Source organism: Microchirus variegatus (genome assembly GCF_963457635.1).
Source record: "Microchirus variegatus genome assembly, chromosome: 4".
In the NCBI taxonomy this organism is placed as follows: domain Eukaryota; kingdom Metazoa; phylum Chordata; class Actinopteri; order Pleuronectiformes; family Soleidae; genus Microchirus; species Microchirus variegatus.
The window spans coordinates 12,533,665-12,557,551 of NC_139805.1; the positions used below are offsets into that span (position 1 = coordinate 12,533,665).

Sequence of the window (23,887 nt, forward strand, 5' to 3'; positions counted from 1 at the left end):
GGAAGAAGTGAGTCTCCTTCCAGCTTCTGGGTCAATTACAAATCCAAGGTTCCTTAGAGTAGAACTGGAGGCCATGGTAATGCCGTCCAGGGTGACTAGGTTGTTCAGGGGCTTCTCTAAGGTGCTTAGGGCCGAGGACCATAACTTCAGTTTTGTCAGTATTAAGAAGTAAAACAGTATGTGTCATCCAGGTCTTAATGTCCGTGAGACATTCCTGGAGCTTTGTAACTTGATTGTCTTGAGGATCAGCTCATTTAAGATGGAGTCACATGCATCTTGGCCCTTTGCTCAAAGACAAAGAAGGTCATAAAACTCAAGTCTATAAAGATCCCTTATCTTTTACATACCAGTGTGAAACCCACTTCAGTACAAACAATACAGCAGTTAGGTTTCCCCTCCTCCTTGTCCCTTCTCTTCTCCATCTGACCAGAGGACACAGACTCCTCTGCTCTCCCCTGCCCTTCTGGTTAGAGGAAGGCTCTTCAACTCAACTCAACAATACGTCATCAGAGAGGGAGAAGATTGAACTTGTGGAGAAGACCAGCTCTAAAACAGTCCGCAAGTTTATACAGAAACTTCCCCTCAGAGTCAGAAATAACTATGCAGAGTTTTGTCAAGCTATGGTAAACTGTCCACGCTTGAGATAAAGAAGATATCTCAGGCATCACCACCATGTCCACCAGCTGCCCCGAGACAGGCACTTCCACAACAGAAGTTGTTGGAGGCCATACGGAATTACTCTGATGATGACCGCAGCATCTCCGAGTACAGTTCAGAACATGATCATGAGCAATTTGACAGTGAATCTCACCACTTCTCCAGCTACATGTGTTATAGCCCTAAGAAAGCTTTAGATACTAGAGATCCAGATATCACTTGAAGAAAACCTTAGGACACAACCCAATCTGTCCTGAAAAGAAGGTCCTGAAGGTCCTGAAGGTCCTGAAGGTCCCTTCCTTACCAATTTCCCACTTAGTTTTATTAGACGAGTAGGCATCTGGATTTTGTATGCACAAACAGCAATTTCAGTGATTGGGATTTATCAATTATTAATAATAATTATTCATTTTAATCCAATTGGTAATCATCTTGTTATATTAAACGGTAGTCAACAGTATAAACGTATTTATGATGGACAATCAATGTATTATTTCAGAAAACACACAGCAATTACCACTAACTTGATCGTAAATGGCAGGTCATGAAGCCCCAGTTTGAGACCTCTGTACTGGTCATCAAAACATATTGAGGTTCTACTGACCTATATCTGATTATGTCCACTAGAGGGTGCCATTGGTTGATTGTTAGATTCTGTGTCCTGTGAAAAACAGTATTTTTTTACAGTGATAGCTATTTCTTTGCAAACAAACACAACAGAAAAAAGCAGTCACACTACATTCTGTATTTGGTAGCTACTGTTTTGGTTGTGTGAATAAGTGTCATTCTGTTCAAATGCAATTGCCAACTTATTTCAACATAATATTTCAACAAATGTCAAAATATTTTATAATTATCAATTTTCTACTGTTCTTTGGGTCCAAGGAGATTGTAATTCTCGGTTTCAATTCCACAAAATGAATGAGTTAACAAGGTTAACAAGATAATAGGAATAACTCTTTTTTGACACACTACTTAAGCTTTAACATGTCGACAGAAACAAACGAGACTTTATTAACAGTCTAGCCAGTCTTTAATTGTCAACATAATTATAGAACAAAGGCATATTAACACAATCATACTTAAAGTTATTAACATTTTCAATAATAGACATTTGAATCTGTAGTGCACATAAAATCCCCACACGCCTCCATGTTAAAGGAAATCTAAGAACAAACAATGTGCTGAGCTCAGGTTTTTCAGTGTTTGGTTGTTGTTGTTCAGGAGTCGAGATTTTAAAGAGTTCAAAGTTTCCTTTAAAAGCAGCCTGGTTAAATCTGAAAACACGGGTGCAGTTTACCTTATCAGTGCTCTACTGTGAGGGCAGAGGGACACAAACATCACACTTATTGCTTTAAGCAGCATCTTGTGAGACTGTGTTCATCTCATGAGATTGGACAAAGCGTGTAGAGGACGATCTGTTCTCTGGAGCTAAATAAAGAAAATTGCACTTGGGATGAAATAAAATTAATTTTAAAAAAATATTCTGGAATGTTAAACCAGAGATTTTTTTTCTACGTTATTCCAATCAACTACGACATCAACATAGTGATTCTTCCCAACAATCTGCCAAATTATCCTGGAGAAATAAGTAACCTTTTAAACATTTTTATGATGCGAGACCTCAGGCTGCTGGTTACAGAGGCGCTACAAGAAATGCCTGAAAAGCCTAAAGCGTTGCAGTGAAGTAACTGGGTCAGTGGATCCTTGTGACTTGATGAGAGCCCCCAACTGAAAATTATCCTGAGAAAAGCTAATGTAAAAAAAAAAAAGTAGTTGATCTACCAGCAAACGTGGCATACAGACATGGAATCAGAACTATTAATATTATTATTATTCAGCAGTATTCTCTTGGACATTATTGGCAGGAGAGACAATAAGTGAAGATCAAAGTTGATCCAAACTGTCAAATTAGTGATTTCTGGGATTTCAAACCAAAAAAGTTGAGAACCAGTGTAAGAAATGATCTCGTGTCTGTTAGGACAAAAACCTTCACAATGTAGTGACACCCATGTGACAGGGAAACACATGGTGAACGACAGAACAGCAGTGCAATTACCTGGACTGTAGTATCCCACAACCTACAATATTAGAAAACAGACGGGTGTCGATTAGGCTGGTGCAAAACATTTGTGCATGTACAGCAGGTAGACACACACACACACGCACGCACGCACGCACGCACGCACGCGCGCACGCACACACGCGCGCGCGCGCGCGCGCACACACCTCTTTCTAAAAAGCCACACATGCACTCAAAGCAACACTAAATCGGAGCATCTACAGTTTCATTAAAATAATTGCAACAAGACTCTGAGACATCTTTGTGAAGTGCTATCATATATTATTATTTCAGCTTTACATTGTAAATTCACCAACTCTGCCCGTCTGAGTTCATTGGTCCTATTGGACACAGACAAAGATGAACAGAAATCATCAATTCATTTTAAATGTTCAATCAAAAACCTCGGTATAAAGGGGCAGCATAGCTTCAGTACACAAAACCAATCAAATTATAAAGCTGATCTATATTAAATCGTGTCAATTTCAGTCACACAACCGTTCAGCTGAACCAGCAACAAATAAAAACCACCAGAGTCAAAGCAGTTTCCAGAAGCTGCAGTTGTAGGAAGAAACACAGGGACAACAGTCTGAGCAAACGCTTGTTATGGTCCATTTAAATGTCAAAATATATCGATTTTACCAGAGAAGCAGTGACATGAGTCTCAGGCTCTTTTCACACATGTAACTACAACGTGGCTCTAACACAAAGCAGCCAAATGTCCTCATAGGCTGATGAGAAATATTAAAATATAGTTTTGATTGATACTGCTATTGCTTAGAATAGGAATTAACTGATGTGAAAGGAAATTCAATGATAAAACATAATGGACAAAATTCTCGGGATGTGATACAGCAAACCTTTTTTTTCATGGAGGAATGTGTGAAAAGGTTTTCTGAGAATCATAAAATTGCCTCGCTCTTTTTCAGCTCATATGACACTGGCACAACTGGTAAAACCCTGCCCATGTGGCAGCCTGTTGAGATCAAAACAGCTGTTTGCAGAAAGTGCCGTCACCCTGGTCTGAGAGGACTGGAATGGAAAGAAACGTGTTCAGTCACTACAATCAATGGTCATGTTGTGCTTTTCTTCTTTTGTCTCCTGCGTTACCAGCGCTACGTCCCTCCTCCCTCGTCCTCTTGTTCCTCCATGTTTTTGCGAGCCATCCTCTCCCTGCGCTCGGCCAGCCGCCGACATCGAGGGCAGTCTTTGCCTGTCCGGAAGCAGCTGCTATGGTAACAAGCGTGACAGTCTGCAAAGTGACAAACAAGACAAAAAGAAAAAAAGTCAGTGACATAGCACTTCAGAACATTTTGTGTCATGGCAACAAGAGAGAAAAACAGTATTTGCATTGAGCTGCACCCATGTCTTTGTCAAACATGACACTGTGTTTACACACAAGAAGCAGTTGCACCAGTTTGACAACAATGAGAATTCCAGTTTTAACACAGCAGCCAATCACAATCAGACCTCAGGGAGGGACAATGAGCAGGAGAGTATAAAAGACACAGGTTAAAGGCAGCAAGGCAGAGGGCAGGTGGAAGCAGGCATGTGAGAAAGCTTAAAACCTGATGAGCCCACACACACTCAACACCCTGAAGCTGTTCAGACACCTTAAGCTCTGCTGAGAGCACTTCATAACCATTCAAACCCTAAGCCATTCTGCATCAGCAGATATTTGTCAAGGAAATCCCCATGAGAAAATTATTTTGCAACAGTTTCTGTAAAACTATGTATTGAAAGTGGATGAAATGACACATAGTACAAATTGAAAAATGGTGTTTATTTCACATTCACATCAAAATGGAACTTAAATAGCAGGCAGAACTAAAGTCAGAGTCAACTAAAAATAAAAGGCATACATTGCACATCCATTCTGACACATGCCTGAAATATCAACACATTCTTCCTTCAAGGAGAAAATTGTTTAAAAACATTGAAAGGTGTTTCCTCTGTGATGGAGCCGACTTTTAAATAAAAGAGACAATTCTGCTGTTTCAGAGAGGCAAATTGATTAATAAGGGGTCTCAACTCAAGCCGAGGAATATTAAAATAAAAACACAAACTGACATCACGCTCAACAAACTACCTGCACAAACTGAAATTCATGACCAAAGCAAAGTGAAATGTAAACATTTACGTGCAACTGAAACACCATGACAGCATGGAAATAGATTCTCTCAGCATTCTAGCCTCTCTTGGTGACATACACTAGCCTAAACAAAAAAAGTCCAAAGCTCACAGCCAAAGACGACACACCAACACCTCTAGAATCTACACCAGAATGACATCCATCACCAAAGAGCTGAAAAATCTGTCCCCTCCACCATTTTTTTATAGAGCCAAAAAAACACCAACACAACCACGGAGCCAGTAAGTCTGCGACAAACAGGAGCAGCAAGGAAAAAGGAAGAACCATCAGAAAGTTGAGAAGGGTCCAAGAGGGAGAGAGAAACACAGATGTAGGTCTGCACATTTTATCTGAATCTGATTATCAGAGTTTAGTCAAAATAAACCAGGCAAATTGGTGTTTGCCTTCAGTGCAGATTAGAAGATCAATACCACTCTCTTTATCGGTCTAAATCAGGGGTCTCAAACTTTAGCTGGGGGCCACTGAGCATCTAGTCTGGTCAGTAGAGGGCCACATTCATGACATTCCACCATGAAATCATAATGACAATATTTGTGATGATATTTCCCAGAATTTCGAAATACTTTTTTGATGTGGAATGATGTATAGATTACAATAAAATTGCATTTATGATGCTAAAGCAATCTGTCATTAATAATAATAATAACAATAATAATAATAAAAGTAAAGATATATAAATACAAGTTGATATTAAGCAACGTGCCACATGAATCATAGTGGAGGGCCACAGGTTTGAGACCTCTGGTTTAAATCCTATGACTGCCACTGCACCAAGCCAAAGTGTAAAAACCAAGTTACCCCTTGTTTTTTGGTCATAATAATAAGCTCAGGTAACCAGCAGCTTAGAAACAAGGGAGTGGTTTTAATCTCGACATCCAGCTCTCAGCAAGAAAGTGAATGATTGCAATGCTACTAAAATACCTGTTTCTTGGTTATGGAGAACATTGCAGCGATGGTGATGATAAAAACAGAAAGGTCTAAACATTCATGATTTTCTGTGTCGTTGCATTTGGGTATCAGAGATTGAGATACTAAAAATCTACAAATAAAACATGAAAAACAAGAGGAAAGGGTGAGTCAATAAAACCCCTGTAAACTTTAACTACAGACATTTGCTTCATATGATTAGACAATCAATCACACTTTTGCCACAATCAAATATTAACAGCTCAGTAAGTGTATGTAGTATCTTGGGAAAAGGCTGATGACCATTCTACTGAACATTTTCTCCAGGTCTTTGCAGACAGTAATTCTCTCCCTTCGCGTCACTCTTTTCGTCCCTCTCTCTCAGTACAGTCATCTGTGTCATTTATCTCTGAGCTCTCTCCGCTCCCTGTGTTATTCTCCTTCACTAATTCTTCCCTCACCTTCCTGCCTCTAGATAACCTCATGGCTTTGCGGGTTTTCCGGCCTCTCCATTTAGTCCTAGTGACAACGCCCAACTCACTTTGGTCTCCCTCCTCAGTGGCTACCTCTCTGTTATCAATACTTTGGCTGCCTTTCCTTTCTCTGGAGAAAACAGTTGACAGCTGATGGGGTTTCAGCAACTTTGTGACTGAAAACTCTCCACTTTCTGCAACAGATTCAGATTTGACCATTTCAGGTTGTGTTTTGCTTTCAACTTGCTTTTTGCTATACTCCTCAGTGTTCCCCTGGCCTCTCCCCTTTTCCTCGGTACTCCTCGGTAGTTCCTCCAAAAACTGATTTTCAGATTCTTCCACTTTCACTTCTGTTTTCCCTTCACACTCAGCCTCTTTTTTCAAGAGTCTATGTCCTTCCCTGTCTTCTCCTACTTCATCTAGACTCTCCATACTGCTTCCTGTCTCACTTTCGCTGACTTCTTTGGACAATCTCTTTTTTAGTCTTTCTATTTGAAGACGTTTCAGTAGGTTGACTTTTTCCCTTCTCGCATGACTATCCCTCCTTTCCTTTGTTTTGGTTCCCTCCTTAGTACAAGACTCCTCTCCTTCATTTTCCTTCCATACCTCTTTTTCCTCCGTCTCCGACTCTCCTGACACCTCCTGTTCCTCGTCATCTTTGCTCCTTGAGAAAACTTTAACCAGATTTATAGGCGTAAAAGCTTTGAAAATACCCCCTCTTTCCTTCTCTTCTCCCATCTTTTCCTTCTCCTGTCGTTCAACAACTTTCTCCACCTCATCCACTTCTAAGGCCAAATTCTCTTCCCCTCCCTCCCCATCTCTCCTGTCTTGGTGGAGAGCCCTTGCCAGCCTACGAGGGTTTGAGATCTTCCAGTCTCTCCAGGTAAGTGGAATCAAGGGGCGGGTAGAGGGGGCTTTCAAGCCGCCGAGGCCTGCCATCGGCAAAGAGGGCTCACCTTCGCAGCGCTGGCACTTGTTCAGCTGGAAGGGGAAGATGATGTCTTTGTCATTGCCGCAGAACTCGCACACAAATCCCTTCGCCTGGCACAGCTGGGAAAGATCGAAGCAAAGTTGGTGACAGACAAAAGCAAACACTTAATTAAAATCAAAGGAGCTGCGGAAATACTGGGTCATTTTCTGACTGTTCCTGATATAAGTGATCACAACATTAAAATATTGTTGTTACTGTGACAATTCTCTGTAATAAGAAACAGTAAAACCAAGCAAATGTGCCTCTTACCACACAACCATCGACATGTGTGGTACCAAGTTTAAGCAGCTCTTTCATTCGAGGAGCCAGATCCCCGTTGCGCACGGCAGTGAGGTCAGTAAGGGAGAAGAGGTGAAGGTCCTCGGTCAGGTGACCAGGCAGGCTATCAAACTGGTCCAGCACCCTGAGAAGAAAACACACAGACACACTGCAGATGCCTCTCTCAACAGGGTGCTTTATTTTGTGCAATTACAAAATCATTGCAAAACTGAAAAACATGCAGAACTGATTTCTTACTCTTTAGCAAAACGACAGGTCTTGAAGAGATTCTTCATGTGAAACAACTTCACTCTCAAAACCTGAAGAAAATCAAGTAAAGAATTATTGTTGCTTTAACATACGATGAAATACAAACACCCTGCCAGCTGAAGCTTTGCAGTTCTCTTTCCATTCAGCAGAACATAAAACAAGCTGCATGAATGAATCATAAACACTGTGATATTCCAAATAGGAACTGCTAGGGACGGTTAAGTTGTCCATTTCCCCTTCACATTCAAACATTTACCAGTAGATTTGTACCTGCTGCAATCAACTCACCCGTACAGCCTCCAGAGATTTGACCTTCTTGTACAGTCCGCTGTTAATGTCACTGGGGTTGAACAGTGGGTCTCCAGCAATCTTGCTCAGTAGGTCACGGGCAAAGTTGCTGACATAGTATTTGCTGAAATCCCACTTCCTCAATACCCGGCCAGGAACCACCGCCTGGGCATTTTCATGGCAGCACTGGCAGAAGTAACGGCCGATGTATTCACAGTAACGCAGTCGCTTAATATAGTCTGAGTGGAAAGAGACAGCAGAGACGTAATCAGGGTTGAGGTTAAACTTGCAAGTAAGACCAAAAAGTAACAGAATTTCTGCAGAACATTTCTACAAATAAAAATAAAGTGTTTATCAAGTTTAAAAGATAAGAAAATGTTAAGTCTTACAGTTAAACATTCTGTTTGTGAAAGTACATTAAAACCCAGACATAATAACTGTAAACAATAAAAATATAAATCAAGTGTTTTGATACTTTAGTGTAAACTGATACTGTAAAAGTGTGTTTTAAAACTTTAATATCTTGCTCATCTTTAAGGAACGACAAAAGCATTTAATTCCTGATCCAACATAATTATTTATGTCTAATATTCATACCGGGGTCAATGCGGGTGCCACAGCCAGCGCAGCGGTAGTTCTGTTTAGCCACAACTATTTTCCTCCTGAGAGAGAAAGAAAACATTTTGAGCAACACGCATTTCACTTTGTCAGACCAAGAGCAAAACCCATACAAATCCACATACTTCTGGGGACAACTTGTGCTGTTGTTTATGTTTCTATTAACTTAATGTAACAACATCTTAAGTGTCAGATTAAAACAGGGAGGAACAAAAAGAAAGTCACAATATTCACAAAGGAAGGTAACACCACTCACTTGGGAGCAGGGTGAATGTTGAAGATGATCTGTGGTCGAGGTGGTGCCCATTCGAGGTTGCCTCGAACTCGAATCCTTAACTTGTAGATGTCAGCGTGTTCACCATCATCAGGTGAGATCGGCAGAGAGTCAGGGATGGGCAGTAGCTGGATGGTAACAAAGAAGAGTTGTGTCAGTTCACAGGTTAGTTTTTCACTCTTTCATATTGAGTGTCATGTAGCGGAAAACTGGGTTCTGTTGCTTTGGTGAGAAAAGTATGAAAGTATAATGTACCTTCTGTGGAGCATCGTGTTCTGGGACCAGCCAGTCCAGCTCCGAAGCAGCAGGAAGCTGCATGCCCTCAAACTGCTTGAGCAAACCCATGGCTACTGACTCAGCAGAGTTAGACTGGAGGAAGGACGGAGTGCTGAAAACAACACAGAGAACATAATGAGCAGAGAGTTTTTGAGTTTGCTCTGGTAGCAGCTCATCAAAAATCCTGACATAAAATGAAAAGAGAGGTCAGAAAGCAAGACATGTCTTTGCTACTTACACAGACTCTGAGCTGAGAAAAGACCTGCTGCCTGAGCTCATACTGCGCTTTATGTCTGCGTCTGCAAGACAATAGTAAAATAACAGTTTTGAAAACATGAGTAAGAAAGATGAAGAACACATTTTATCCAGCAGCCAAAGACACTCAATGATCAACAAATGTGCAGTAAAATCCAACTGTTGTTCATTTTTACAGAAACAAATTGTGAGATAACAATGGATAATTTGAATCCTCTTCATGATGCAGCACCAGCAAATAGCTCATGTAATTCTCACAACTGAAAAAGTTTAAACTCCCAAACAATCTAAATATTTCGTAAAATATTTCAGTGAAATTCCAATTAAATTTTTTTTTTTTTTTTTTGCATGTATCTTGCAAAAATTTGCAAATTTTCTTAGCAGAGGAGGTTTGGCATAGCAATTATCTGCCTGCATGGTTTGCACAACAACCAGCTGTTACAAAGCAGCACAGTTAGCAGTTGAAAACAATAAATCAGAGCACACACATGTTCTCAGTGTAGTAATTATATGCCCTTGTTTTGTACAGATGGCTTAAGATGATTGTCAACTTTACTGCAAAGTGATATGACCGTAAGAGCACAGGAGGACTTTCAGGAGTGGCACAAAAAAGAGGAATGTGAGAGAAATGAGGTGCAATTGTAGCACGAGTAGAAAGATATTGACATTAGGAGTAATAGTTCCTGGACACAGCTGTATGGAGAGAGAGAGTCAGACAGGAGGAGCTAAGTGATTCAAAGTAATGCAACATGTAATGTGAAGTTAGATTTTAACAATTTGAAAAAAAAAAATCAAATGGTGATCAGTATCAGTGTTTATATTATGATTGACAACAATCACACGTCATTCTCACTTGAACCACTTGTGTAGATGGATGGATGGAACCTGATATTTGGAGTCAACACAGGATGAAACCTCCTAAACTCTAAACTGTGCAGGTACATTGAGTTTCCTGCACAACCAAAAACCCTGGAGCCCTGAGCAACAAACAAGCACCAACACAAACAGCCTAGTGCACAATTCATCTGAGGTGAGGAAGCAGCTGGCTCACATCCAAACTGAAAACTTACAGCACTTCCCAGCTTGCTATGCAAGATAACAAGGGGAAAAGAAAAGAAAAAACTACTTGTAGCTACTGAAATACAGTAGCTACAAGTCCTCCAATGGACATACTTTCTTATTAAAATATATTTAAGTATCTAAAATCCAGATGGAGTTCATTTGCGTGTCATCATACATGAAAATCAGCCTAATTTGCAGCTTGCATATTAGCACAGCACCATCACAAAAGTAACAAATCCCACTGAGCCACAGGCATCAAAAGATGTGGAAAAAATGGAATACAAGCTTAAAAACATCCTCAACAGTTTCTGTGTATAAAATAATTTAATTTTCGTGTGAAATTTGGTACAAACTGTCGATACTCGTATGTTTGTGATCATACAAATCTAAAATAAGATCTTATTACAAGTCAAGTTATCTGAAATATGAAAGTGGCTCGACGACAGAACCAGTTATGCAGCAGGAAATAAATGCAAAATGTTTCAGTTTGGCGAGAAGCCATCAGCATCCTCTCAAAAAGCACAGCCACAGTAAAACAGTATGCATGTATCTGTGGAGCCTCGCCCACTCACTCATCCAGCCAGCAGATACCTGAGAAGAGCGAGGCGAGTGATAAGGAGAGGCCGTTCTGAGACACCGCCAGCAGGGACTGACCCTCACAGCCATCTGAGAAACAGAAACTAACACTCAGCACAACCATTACCACAGGCACAAACATTTTACCCCTTCACAGAGCTGTGTCACTGTCGCAGGCAAACATGCTGTTCAGTGGAACACAGTTATACAGCTCCACACACATGAACACACAAACTGCTGTATTGAGAAGTACAGTTACATGCAATGAAACGCATTACGGCACATGCACTATGTTTCTTACATGCACACACAAAACCCCACAACTCATGTTATTAGTATAAAAGAATTACATGTTCACATAGTTCTGTATGTTAGTAATTAGTCTTCTGTGATTAGTGTTATATTGATCACATTTTTTTAACAGACATCTGTTTCCCTATGATTCTGTGACTTTTGTACTCAAGATTTCCCGGTTTATGGTTTAAATTAAAACATGACATGCTCAGTGAGCAATATGACGAGCAATATGCCTCGTGATAATGAGGTCATGAATGGAACACAAATAAACTCATTCATACAGATAACTTCCTCAAAGCCTCTATTTTTGGAAATTTATAGAAAACCTTTTTTCCCAAATATACGTTAATATTTAGGACAAAGTTCATATGTGTAGCTTGTATCCTGCTGATGACCAAGGAAAAGGGCACTGACGTGGTGCACAATGAACATTTGTGTTTACACGTTCAGCTTTTCCTGGGAATGTTAAAAAAAACATCAGGATTACAGGGCATGTCTAACGGTCTTCACTTTAACTGTTCAAGATCTGTTCATGCAACAGATTAGTTGTAAAATGCAGGAGTCAACTCAACTCTATCACTCATTCACTAGGACATGACACAATAAATGTTTGTTTCGTTATGGGTTTCTATCTCCTACTGTGGGTGCTCACTCATTCTCTCTCTCTCTCTCTACCTCTTAGTTCACACTCCTCCACCTCCTCAGCTGACCCTGAGTCAGACAGGCCCTGATAGGAGTCCTGAGAACTCCTCCTGGAGCCTCCGCTGTCAGTGGAGTGAAATACTGCAGGAGAATCAGACAAAAGAATCACAAATATTAAGACCAGCAGATAGTAGTATACACAATACACTGAGTATAATAAGTATGCATTTTATCCAAAAGCATTCTGACTAACTGTGCTGGGAGGTTGCGCAAGGTGGAAGTCGGCTACGGCGGATCTGTTGCCTGCGCAGGCGGATCTTTTGCTTGAGTTGCTGAATTTCAGAGTCACTGTCTCCCTCCTCCTCGCCCCCTTCCTCCTGAAGCCGCAGGTTGTACTTCATCAGCTCTATAGCTGCAATAAGGGACTCAGAAATGCTGAAATGAGCATTCTCCTACAGAAGAAGAAAAAAAATCAGTCAGGGGAGAAGATTAACTGAAAAAAGTAATAGATGTTTGATCCACAATTTCTCACATGAATCACACAACATTTGACAAAATCAACACATGGTAATTGTTATGAGAAATTAGGTAAAATTGAGTCACTTCATACCTTTTCAAGGTCAGCACAGCTGCCAAAGTCCTGCTCTGACAGATAGCTGATGAGGCTCTGGCCCTCGGATGGTTTCCTGAACATCCCATCTGGCACACTGCTGTACTGGGATCCATCTGAAACACACAAGACATACAAGACATTCACATTTTGGACTGTGATTCAATACTGGATTTTTAAAGTATTCTGTATTTACTTTCCAAATAAGTGTTGGCACAAAACCTGTAAATTTGCCCCCAAAAAAACCACTATATATAATAGCTTGTGGTCTAACTGTGGTCAATATAATGTTATACACTTCTCCAAACACAACTAACAACCATTCACATTAATGGACCAGGGGACATACTTGTTTTGCTGATTGACAGGCACTAAAACATGTGACATTTACAGTGACTGTTTTAATATTAACATTGTATCATTTCTATAACTTTTTGTGTTGAAAATGTAGACATAGCTAAATCATACGAGAAAACTCACAAGACTCCATGTAGAGGGAACTTGGAGTTTTTGAATCACTGCACTGAGTTGAGAAGGGGCTGTAGTCCTTCATGCAGCCGTCACCTGCCAATTCTACAAGACAAACAGCTCATGTTATCATTAAATCCAAGCACGACTAAAATCAACTATGAATTCTTGTAAATGGATGGGGACATGAGTAAACATTCATAGATTGATTTGATTGTAATGTAATTTTTATGTCAAACAATCAATGTAATGCCATATATGGAGATGGTTTCAACAATTGCTGTATATATGGCAGCTAAGTGTTGACTCTTGTCATTATAATGAGGGTCAATTGGTATAATTAAAATGGAAATAAATCATGCTGCCATACGTAATCATATTTGAAATATAGATATATTTCTACTTAAGAGCTTCAACAATCTATCCATTAGTGCTGAAACAATCGATTATTAGCCGATTACTAAATTAATCTTCAACTATTTTGATAATCGATTAATCGGTTCGAAGCTTTTTTCCTTATTAAAACAAGATTTCTGATTGTTTTAGCTTTGTTAATGTGAATATGTTCTTTGGTCCACATAACAAAGAAATCATTCAAACTGAATCATTTTGATTTGTGGACAAAACAAGACATCCAAGAACATCATCATTTCCTGGTTTGACAAACACTGACCAAATGATAAATCCATTCCGATAATCGTTAGTTGTAGCTCTATTATCTATCTGTAACTAACATTTACAGTGAATTGTTTGCATTATTGTATGAGGACAAACATAATTAGGACACTGGCAAACAGCTCCATTGCATTAACAATGACATTGGAATATACAATGATGCTTTCAATAAAAAATGTGTTAAATGTCAAAAATGAACACAGCAATAAAAGTGATAGCTCATATCACTTATGACAAAAAAACGACAAAAAAACAGAACAATTGATAACAAAAACCACAATGAATAAATGCACATAGTATAAGGATAAGACTGAAAATGATGGGGTGGAGAGAGTTCATCACCATGCAGATATAAAAAGTAAAGGGTGGGAGGGGTCAAGTGATGGAGTACAGTTAAACTGCACTGCCAACCTGCTACCGGATCTTCTATTATTATGGTGATTTTGCGGTGTCCCCCTCCTTTGCACAAAGAGTAGAAGAAGAAATGACAGAGATAGAGCAAAGAGAGAAAAAGTTACTCAAGCTAAGAAGAAGAAACGGAGAGCACAGAGTGGAAATGTTAATTTGGAACCATTTAAACTCTTAACACAGGAAGAATGCATTGTATGAAAGAGAATGTATCCTGATCTTACACAGCTACAACATACAGTAGACAACAATACGTAATCATAGTCTCACTTTCATTTTATCCAAACTTGGCTGAGCTTGGTTAAAAAGGAAGTGTGTTTCAATCATCACCCAAACGTTTAAGGCTCATTCTAAAGCAATCCCTTTTCAAAAATAATGACACAATACAACATCCCTATGGTGTCATGCATTACCTCAAAATGGACTTACCATTCCTGAGTTTCTGATTGAGTCCGGTGTCCGAAAAGGAGCGGGTGTGTCCTCTGGACCCGCGGCCTGGCCCCCGCTGAAGCTCTGAATAAGATGAGCGTCTGGGTGGAGGCGGGGCCTGCAACTGTCGTTGATGGTATTGGTCCTGGGTCTCGCCCTTCTCACTACTATGGGTGGAGCTTTGGGAGTCCCGGCGAGCGCGTTGACCCAGGTTACCGATAGCCAGGTACTCTGGACCATCATCATAGTCTCCATCACAAGAGTCACCCATTTCAGGATGAGGGGAGGTGGGTTTGGGGGACTGTGTTAGGGTGATACATGGGACTGACCCGGGGCCAGGAGGGGGCGTCACGCTTCGCTCACTCTCACCAGGCCTGGGCACACACAACCATGGAGCTCCCAAGCTGCTGGTAGGAGAGGTAGTGTCTGCAACACAACAAGTAGGCGAAGTGAGGGGAAGCGGAAAAGTGTCAGCATTTTAAAAACAATAGAGTCACGTAGAAAAAAGGAAGGATTTTTTTTTTTTTTTTTATCCTTATTGTAATTTTATTACTGGTAAATTTAAAGCAAACAAACATCTATTGCATGTTTGTCTGTTGAGGACAAGGGAGTTATCCTACTTTTCCACCCAATTTAAAGCAAGCTTTGTTTTGGATTCTCTAGTAAAAGTAAAAAATGAACTATGCCTGGTTGGATCCATTTTAGGGAGAATGTTCAGGGCATTAGAGTTTAGAGGCTTTATCATCACATTCTTCAATAAATGAACTGGCCCACAAACAATCAGGCCTCTGTATGGGTAAGTGAGTCAGTCTTATCAAATGCACACTGTCATGCATTCATAGAGCTATCCCTCCAACTCCATCTCCTCCATCCCTGCATATACCAATACCAAAATGGTGGTATATTGTTTATCATACACCTGAATGTAATCCTAGAACCATTTCTGACTTTGTGAAAATGTACATAGAAGAACTAATGCTATTTTGAATGCAAAGGGTGATCATACCAAATTGATGGGACTTTCACACTGGCCTGAAAACAATTTGCACAGCAGTGTATATAAACACATATATAGTATATAAAGAGTGTGAATATTACTGATATAACTACAAATGAATAGCACAACATGAATCCTCACCACCCATCAACAAACACATTTGAAAAACTTAATTATCATGTTTTAGCCTTTCTTAACTTGTACCGTTGGTGTTTTGGGAGGATTGCTGGCTGGATATTACTGCTTCTCGTAAAGAGCAGTTGGAGGTGGTGAGTCTGCGGTTCAAAGATTCTCCTCGCGGGGCCAAGTCACGGCTCTTCCAGGCCCCACCAGCCCCTGGCAACACACACAGACTCTGGCTCTTCAACAGACCCAGACATGGAGGACTTTTCAGAGGCGACAGCTGGAGGGAGGGGGGAGACATAACAAATGTAACACCATGTAGGTCTTTGTCTGAAAATATACCCTGATTTCATAGTCATCATCGTAGTACACCATACAAGACAGATATTTCAAGTCATTTCACCCGACATACCCCAACAGTGTCTACTAGGGCAAGCAATTTGGGATTGTTCTGCTCCACAGCTTCCAGACACTGAAACATGGCAGTCACGTGGGGCTCACTGAGCAGGAAGGCATCATCTTCAAAGAACAAACAGGCACAAAGTAGTTAAAATGGAGGAGAGAGAGAAAACGCGGTGAATGGAGAGTGGTAAACGGTGGCACACAAGTGAAAAAGCAAAGATAAGAGAAAGTGTGAGAGCGTTTACAATGCACAGTAATTTATTAACGAAGAACTCACCATTATAGAATTTACGTGTATGTCCCAAATGCCTGAGTAGAGGTCGGAGTTGTGCCGACAGCATGTGAACCTGTAAGCTGTGAAGCAGCCAGCGCTCGGCCTTGTAGCTTTCCCCAGAACTCTGCATACCACTGCTCAATACCGGCTCAAGGTGACTGAACTGAAGACGGACAGAGATGGAGGGAGAGAAAGAATTAATAACAAAGGGGATTTGTGCGGTTATCATGCAACATCATTATGTTTTTGTTGTAAACAGCGCATCAGTCAATATCATATCTTCTTTACTGGACTTTCTGTAGGTGACATTACTGTAGCCCTGCTGCTGCTGCTAACAAACCAAATCCCATTACATTTACTCCAAATTTACAGCTGTTTTTGTGCAACCAATGAAGCCTAACACTTGCATGGTATTCCCATGCATTTGTATCTGATTTTAAAATATTTGCTTGATTCTAAAAAGTTAAACAGTTACTGTGAATAATCTCTGCCACACATAACACAACACTGATAACAGTTTACAGAGGGGACTAGAGGTGTATATTACCATGACTGCACATCGTAATAGGAAATAGGAACTGTTTTTGCCCAGCAGGCAGACAAGTTCTTCAAATCAACACCTACTTTCAATGTCCAAAAATACAATTCAAACCTTTTAAAACCACGATTAAAACTGAGGAAATGAGAATGAGTAAAAATGCAATGTATGTGCACTGTACACATCACTTGTACACTACGCAGTGTGAATATGAATTGCAGAACTGAAACATGCTAGCTTTTCAGTAAATATGGAACCTGAATTATTTTTTTATTATTATTTCCTATGCCGATTTAAGAAGTGAAACAAACAGAGGGACCAATGACTCAGGAGTACAATATAAATACAACTACTGTGTGAAAAGCTGATCAAAATCAAAGGTAGATTTTCATGTAGGGAGATTTTTATTGTGATGAGCATTATGGCGACTAATTTCAGCTTCAATACTAATTTTACAAAGGTAAGTTCCGACCAGTTGCAAGCAAGTCATTTGATTCCAGGAATTGCATATTGATAATAGAGTATAACAGCAACTCCACTTCACAGGTGTGCATAATAATCATTAATTACACTGACCGCTGAGTGCCATCAACCTACACTGTTACACCTGGTTCACACTGGATGCATGGCATGTGCATCACTGCTGTATTTTTATGTCATCTTGTCTATATATCATATATTTAGGACTCAGTTCCCAGCATTGATAATGACATTGACATTCTTCCAGAAATATTACAAAAAAATGACATTGTTCTTGATTATGAGTGAGAAAATACCCCATCACAGCCATGCTGATATTTAGTACATCACTCCCTCTTGTGTGATATTGCATAAATATATAGCATATTTTTCCCAATCCTAATCCTCAAGATCAGTAAAGCCCTATTTACTGATACGATTGCTATACAGTGACCACTATTTCTTAAAAACTCAATATGCAAAGTAAGCTGATGTTCTTACACTTTCACAGAAATATAACATTTCATTTTGCATAAACTTGACTGAGTCATATGCGCCAACTAAACTCTGAAGTATTTGAATGTCAACCTGTATGTGGCTGTCAGTGATCATACCTGTTCTACATGTGAAGCAAGATGAGGGCTGATGTAGCGTACACACCACACAAACGGCCAGTAGTCTCTCTGCTTGTAGTATACCTGCAATTCAAAAACCGGTGTTCACATTGCCCACATCGAGAGAAAAGCAACTTCAATAAAACCCATCGGCCATTATGGAGAGGGACAGCATTTTTTCATACATTTCAGGAGGTCAGTTTAGGATTCAAGACAGTTAATCCACATGTTCCTAACTTTCTTTTACATTAACACTCATGATGTGAAGGTCAATTCTTTCTCTTTCTCTCTGAAATGTAGATATGATTGAAGCATATGTTAGGGTTAGGGTAAGGGTTATAGCCTAAATTTACTGATACAATTTCTTGGAAAAAATATGAAATATCACGTCTTACAAAAACTGTTCAAATGCGCCCACATCCAATTCTAATAAACACTAGGTGCTGGGCGGGATAGACAAATGTGTCGCTTGTTCCACGTATGTCGCCGCAAACTTCCAAATAACTGATACTAGTCCTTTCTTGGTAATAAAATTCTTGTTTGCGGTAGCAATGTTGTCAGTATGTGTGCATTTGTGTGCATGTCCGAAGGTAAACAAGTATGGGGGGTTCTGCAATAATCAATGTTTTTATTTTTAAAATCGTCCGGAACAAAAAAACTGATAATTAATGTATATATCGCCCAGGCCTAATTGGCACATTGATCTGAATCTGGAAACATTGATTGTCAGTCATGGATCACACAGTGAGCATCTACGTTCAGTCACACAACACAACACATTGTTCCTGTGGGTTCTGAACATGCATATTTACAAATAAAAGTTTTACAAATATTTACTTTGACCAGCAAATTGGCCAAAGCTGTCCAGGATTCATGCTGACAGTGATTCGTAATCTACTTCATTAACAGATTACATAGAACAAACAAATGCTTATTAAAAGGAAGAGTGGTGACCTCCTGACCTGTTCATTCTTCAGACCATGACTGAGGATGTTGTTCATGTCCTTGTGGAGACGCTGCAGTCCACCATAGCGTGACCATACATTGGGGTTGTTGGTGGACACAAGACCCTCGACTGTCGTCTTCAGACTTGACAGCAGTTTCCAATGCTCCTTCCTGGAAGGAAACATGGTATCATGAAGAGAGAAGTGCCAGAATGGGTAAGTGCTGGTGTCAGCAGCGTTGCAGCTTTAATCATTACTGACAGAAGCAAAAACTTCAGCAGTGAACTCAATGACTAACAAGCAGCAGTATACATCAGTAATTGTGTAAGCAGAATTACCACATCCTTGTCTACATAGACAAAAATATTTGTAAAAATTATTCCTATACTACTAGTTTGAAATCCTGTTCTCGTGTCAGAATTAGAGCTACAACTCGCTAATTACTTTTTTCATAATCTGTCTATTTTCTCAATCGAGTAATTGCTTGGTCCATAAAATGTTGGATCAAAATGTTGATGCTCTCAAATGTCTTGTTTTGTCCACAAACCATTTCTTTATAAGATTTCTTTGTTATATGAGCAAAGAAACCAGAAAATATTCACATTTGAGAACCTGCAAAATATGAAAACTTGATTTAATTATTTTTAAAAAAACACTCAAACGGATGAACTGATTATCAACATAGTTGACCAACAATTTAGTAATTGAATAGTAATACATTAATTGAGTAATTGTTTGGTCAGATAATGCCAGACAGAAAAATAAATAAAACGTTATTGGGTCATATTCCTTCACAGAACATAAAGTCCTATCCCACATAGAAAAGTTTCTCTTTTTCACATTAAGTCAGCAGTTGAAGCAAGGGCTTTTCAAATCTAATCATACAAGTGTAGCAACAACACTAAAAAGATTATAATCAGAAGTTAACAGGGCCCTAAGGTGCATAATTAAAAGATGTAGTCTGTGAATAAATAAGTTCAGCTGTCAGCTAATTTATCAAATTCTTAAACCTCGTCCCTGAGGTTTAAGATTAATGTAACAAGTTTCTCTTTCTTTCTCACTGTGTGTGTGTGTGTGTGTGTGTGTGTGTGTGTGTGTGTGTGTGTGTGTGTGTGTGTGTGTGTGTGTGTGTGTGTGTGTGTGTGTGTGTTTATATCTTTGTGGGGACCAAAGAAATGGAAAAAAACATACATTTTGTTGGTACATTTTGTCTGGTCCTCAACCTTAAAGGGCCTTTTCAGGGTTGAGACCTGTTTTTTCATGTAAGTCACTTGTGATGGTTAAGTTTATGGCAAGGGTCTAGGGACTGCATTATGTCAATGATGTGGCTAATACTATCTTTTTTTAAGAATTAGATATCATGGTGGTGAGGAATACAACAATACAATGTGGTACATTTGCTTAAACACTACTTAATTAGAACCTCAGACACTTGTATTTTTACTTTAATTTGACATTTACTGCTACTTTTACCCTTGTACTGCACCGAATTTAAAAAAAAAAATGTGTTTAGCATATCAAATTACAAGAAGAAAAGACAAATTCTGTATTTTCCTTCCCATTGAAAGACAAAACAGCTACGTACAAACACCTCTATGTGAATAATGCCCAAGTATTAACTGCACATCACACCTAGAAGTTAGCAGCTACACGTTAGCAGCTACATGTCAACTTGATTTGACAGCTAGCAAGTTAGCTGTTAGCACAACCAAGCTAGGGGTAGATTCTCGGTCCACAAGCTATTAGTAATGTTTAAGAATTGTTTCAAGTGTGTTTCCAAAACCTCAACTAAACAATGGTAGTTGTATTTGATAGGTTGAATCCGCACAGCCAGTGTTGTTACTTTAAGACTGTCAAATCTGACAGGTCAGTTAGCTTCGCCTAGCTCTGTGGCTAGAGCACAAACCAGCGTTGACTTTACTCCGCCGCTACAACATATATGGCAGCAGCTCGAATTAAGAGAGCTGTCACTCACTGTTTTGACTGTTTAACTATCTTATTCCGTTGTTTATATGACCACCGCGGTCACATAACCCCCAGCTATGTCCTGCTACAATCGGCCGGTGGCTGTCACTTACCTGCGCTCCTCCGCCTCTGCCTCCGCCGTGATCTCCATGTCCTCCTTGAGGAACAGGGCTCTGCGCAACGCTGCCAGCTTCCCGGTATTTTGTCCCCTTCTTGTCCTCACTTTGGAGCGTCGGTGTTGAAATACAGAAGCAGAGCTTCGAGAAGAAGAGTCACTCGGTCCCCCAGTCCTGTTCCGCCATGTCTGCCCTGCCTGCTGCGAGGCGTGGATCAAAACAGTGGAGGCCGCATGACCCGCTCTCTGTGAGGGGGCGGAGATGTTGTGCCTCTGCCCACTTTTAATCCATAACACTGTTTTCACCGTGGAATAACGTTAATTATTCTAAATTAGCTGCGGTTATTACAGACACACTCCTGTAGAGAGAACTGTTAAAAGGCTTGACTAGACTGACGATGAAAGAGCTGTGTGTACAGTAAAAACACGGCCGCACAACGTTCGTTGGCTAATGCTGCCACCTGCTGTTGAGACATGTTTATTGTTTCTGTTTGCACTTTCGTCCTCAAGGTGGCGCTGCAGACTGATAAAATCCACACAACTGAACTGAGAACCACCTTTTATCTGAACGATAACACTTTTATTTTCTACACCAATCCACTGTTGTTTTTTTCTTATGCTGCTTATTCTTATGATGCATTTTGCGAGTTACTCGTATATTGCATCTTTGTTTTATTGCTATTGTGTTTTATTGCAATGTTTGGATTTCTTGAAGTCTTAGTTATCATATCAGTTAAGGGACTGAAAGGGACTAATAGCTTTCGCTATAATTATATGCTCCTTAATATGTACTCTCCCATTATAAATAAATATATTAAAAACATGTAACATTATTTAAATATCAAATAAGCCTCAAATAGACTTGCAGCTTATATTATCAGAGCTGCATCAGTGTGTACACAGTATTTTATAGTTGCTGCTGTCAACCTTTTGATATAAATTAGACAACAAATGAGAAACCTTTCTTGATGGCATGTAAAATAATGTATTATGTTGCAGTACATATATTTGCTATATTCAAACCCACTGAGCCACTGGTTATGGGGAACAGATCAGTTATACATGTGTACATTTTTGCCCATATCCAGTGGATATGAGACATTTCAGTCCAGTATTGTTGACTACTGTATATTTGTCCAGTGAGCCTCCATCGAGTGACAAATCCTCAACACATGATGGCGCCACAGATTTGAACTGTACCTAATTCAATCTGCACAAAGCAACATAAATCAAGTTTTGTCACTTGATGACAATGTCAGGAGAGGGCGTAAACATCAGTATCATACCCAGTAATTTCTGGGTGTGACGGTGGATGACTGAATATCCTTGCGTAATAAGGTCACACACATTAAATGTGGTCAGTTCCTGCAAAGCATCCACACAGGGATTACATAAGACTTCCTTCCCCGTGCTGTGAAGAAGAGTTACATGACACATGAGATGCTGTTGACGATGAAACAAGCTTGCACAATCCTTACAAGCTTGCGTTTCGCAGTGAAGGCAAGAACGATCTAAAATAAGAGTAACATTGAGAGGCCACGTGTTGTCTTTAAAGCTGCTGTCTGATGTTTTGCGGCTATCTTTTCCTGTCCGTTAGCTTCAGTGTAATGTTCCATACATGCATACTCACTGTTGCATTTCACTTCACTAGCTGCAGTTTCTGACCAAACGTTTGCCTCCATATGTATGTTCTTGTGTTCTTTTGGGTACCACTTCCCTGTGTTGAGTCTATGGTTACCATCTCCTGCAGTTACCGCAACACCAACTGGACCAGAGAGTGTTGTGTTTAAGGGAGCATGTTCAGCTGTGTTAGTAACATTTCAAGATTTTGACTCACTGACTGCAGCTTTAAAATTGTTTTTCATGTAATCTTCACAGACACCTGACACGTATCACAATGCTAATGTGTGAGAGTCATGGCTTGTCCACACACGTTAAAAGAAATGGAGGTGTTGATGTTAGCTTTTGTCTGTCATTTATTTTGCATAAACTGATCTGTGTTTACTCACAGTGACGTTGGAAACGCACCCCTCTCATACCATAACTATGTTGCGGCCTTTATGACTCAGATCTGAAACCTGCTGAGGCATGAGAACGCACAAAGCGTGGAAAGTAGGTGAGTCGGATGATCTGTCAAGAACGGATGACGCAAAGCCAGATTAATCCTGTTTTTTAGTTCGCAATATACTTCTTCTTGGCGCCGTAAGTTGCCTTTGTCATTTTCATATTTTACATGTGTGTCATGGAGGTATTGGGAAAGTCAGACATTCATTCAGTCAATTGAATTCACCTCACCTCACCTCAGCAGTGTTTCTGACCATTATGTCATTCAAGGATTCAAGGATTCAAGGCCATTATGTCATCATTAACTTATTTGACATGAATTAAAAAATGACAAACCCAGATACTAGGCTAGAAATAACCCAGAATGGTATATCGAGATTTTCCGTGGAACAAAAATGACACAGTTGATCAGATTACATGTAATTCTGTAAAAGCCCAAAAGGGGAAATTGGATCCACATGGTGGCACCTGTAAACAAAGACACCAGCAACATAACAGTGCAACACTGTGATTGCAACACATTGATGATGATGATGATGATGATGATGATGATAAACCACTGAGAAACTGGACATAGACAGAGAAATCTTTGTTTTTGTTTTTCAGTTCACTTGAAGGTTAACGTTTCAGATGCAGGTTTTAAAGATAGACGCAGGGAGGAGCTGAGATTGTGAAATCAATTACATTAAAAATTAAAATTAGCTGGAACGATATGGACTGCTCCTCAAACATGTGGTAGTTTGTG

At 39.9% G+C, this 23,887-nt stretch overlaps 1 protein-coding gene across 1 annotated transcript; it reads right to left on the reverse strand.

Annotated features, from left to right (window-relative positions):
* Positions 1–1,788: 1,788 nt before the first annotated feature.
* Positions 1,789–21,359, reverse strand: rubcn (rubicon autophagy regulator). The gene is made up of 21 exons (XM_083887513.1): positions 21,077–21,359; positions 19,017–19,170; positions 18,055–18,138; positions 16,447–16,606; positions 16,180–16,286; positions 15,849–16,047; positions 14,648–15,073; positions 13,148–13,240; positions 12,668–12,783; positions 12,311–12,509; positions 12,091–12,198; positions 11,134–11,208; positions 9,464–9,524; positions 9,205–9,337; positions 8,932–9,077; positions 8,655–8,719; positions 8,058–8,296; positions 7,758–7,819; positions 7,491–7,644; positions 7,207–7,300; positions 1,789–3,971 (listed from the first exon to the last, which is right to left on the reverse strand). The coding sequence occupies exons 1-21, from the start codon at positions 21,112–21,114 to the stop codon at positions 3,835–3,837; spliced, it is 2,850 nt and encodes a 949-aa protein (XP_083743639.1). The 5' UTR covers positions 21,115–21,359; the 3' UTR covers positions 1,789–3,834.
* Positions 21,360–23,887: the final 2,528 nt, after the last annotated feature.

Excerpts from the sequence above, each read along its gene's own strand:
- rubcn (XM_083887513.1), bottom strand. The coding sequence starts at position 21,114 with ATGGAGATCACGGCGGAGGCAGAGGCGGAGGAGCGCAG. Across the intron at positions 12,199-12,310 it reads TTGCGCAACCTCCCAGCACA|TATTTCACTCCACTGACAGC; the intron begins GTTAGTCAGAAT and ends ATTCTCCTGCAG. Across the intron at positions 9,338-9,463 it reads TTTCTCAGCTCAGAGTCTGT|CACTCCGTCCTTCCTCCAGT; the intron begins GTAAGTAGCAAA and ends TGTTGTTTTCAG.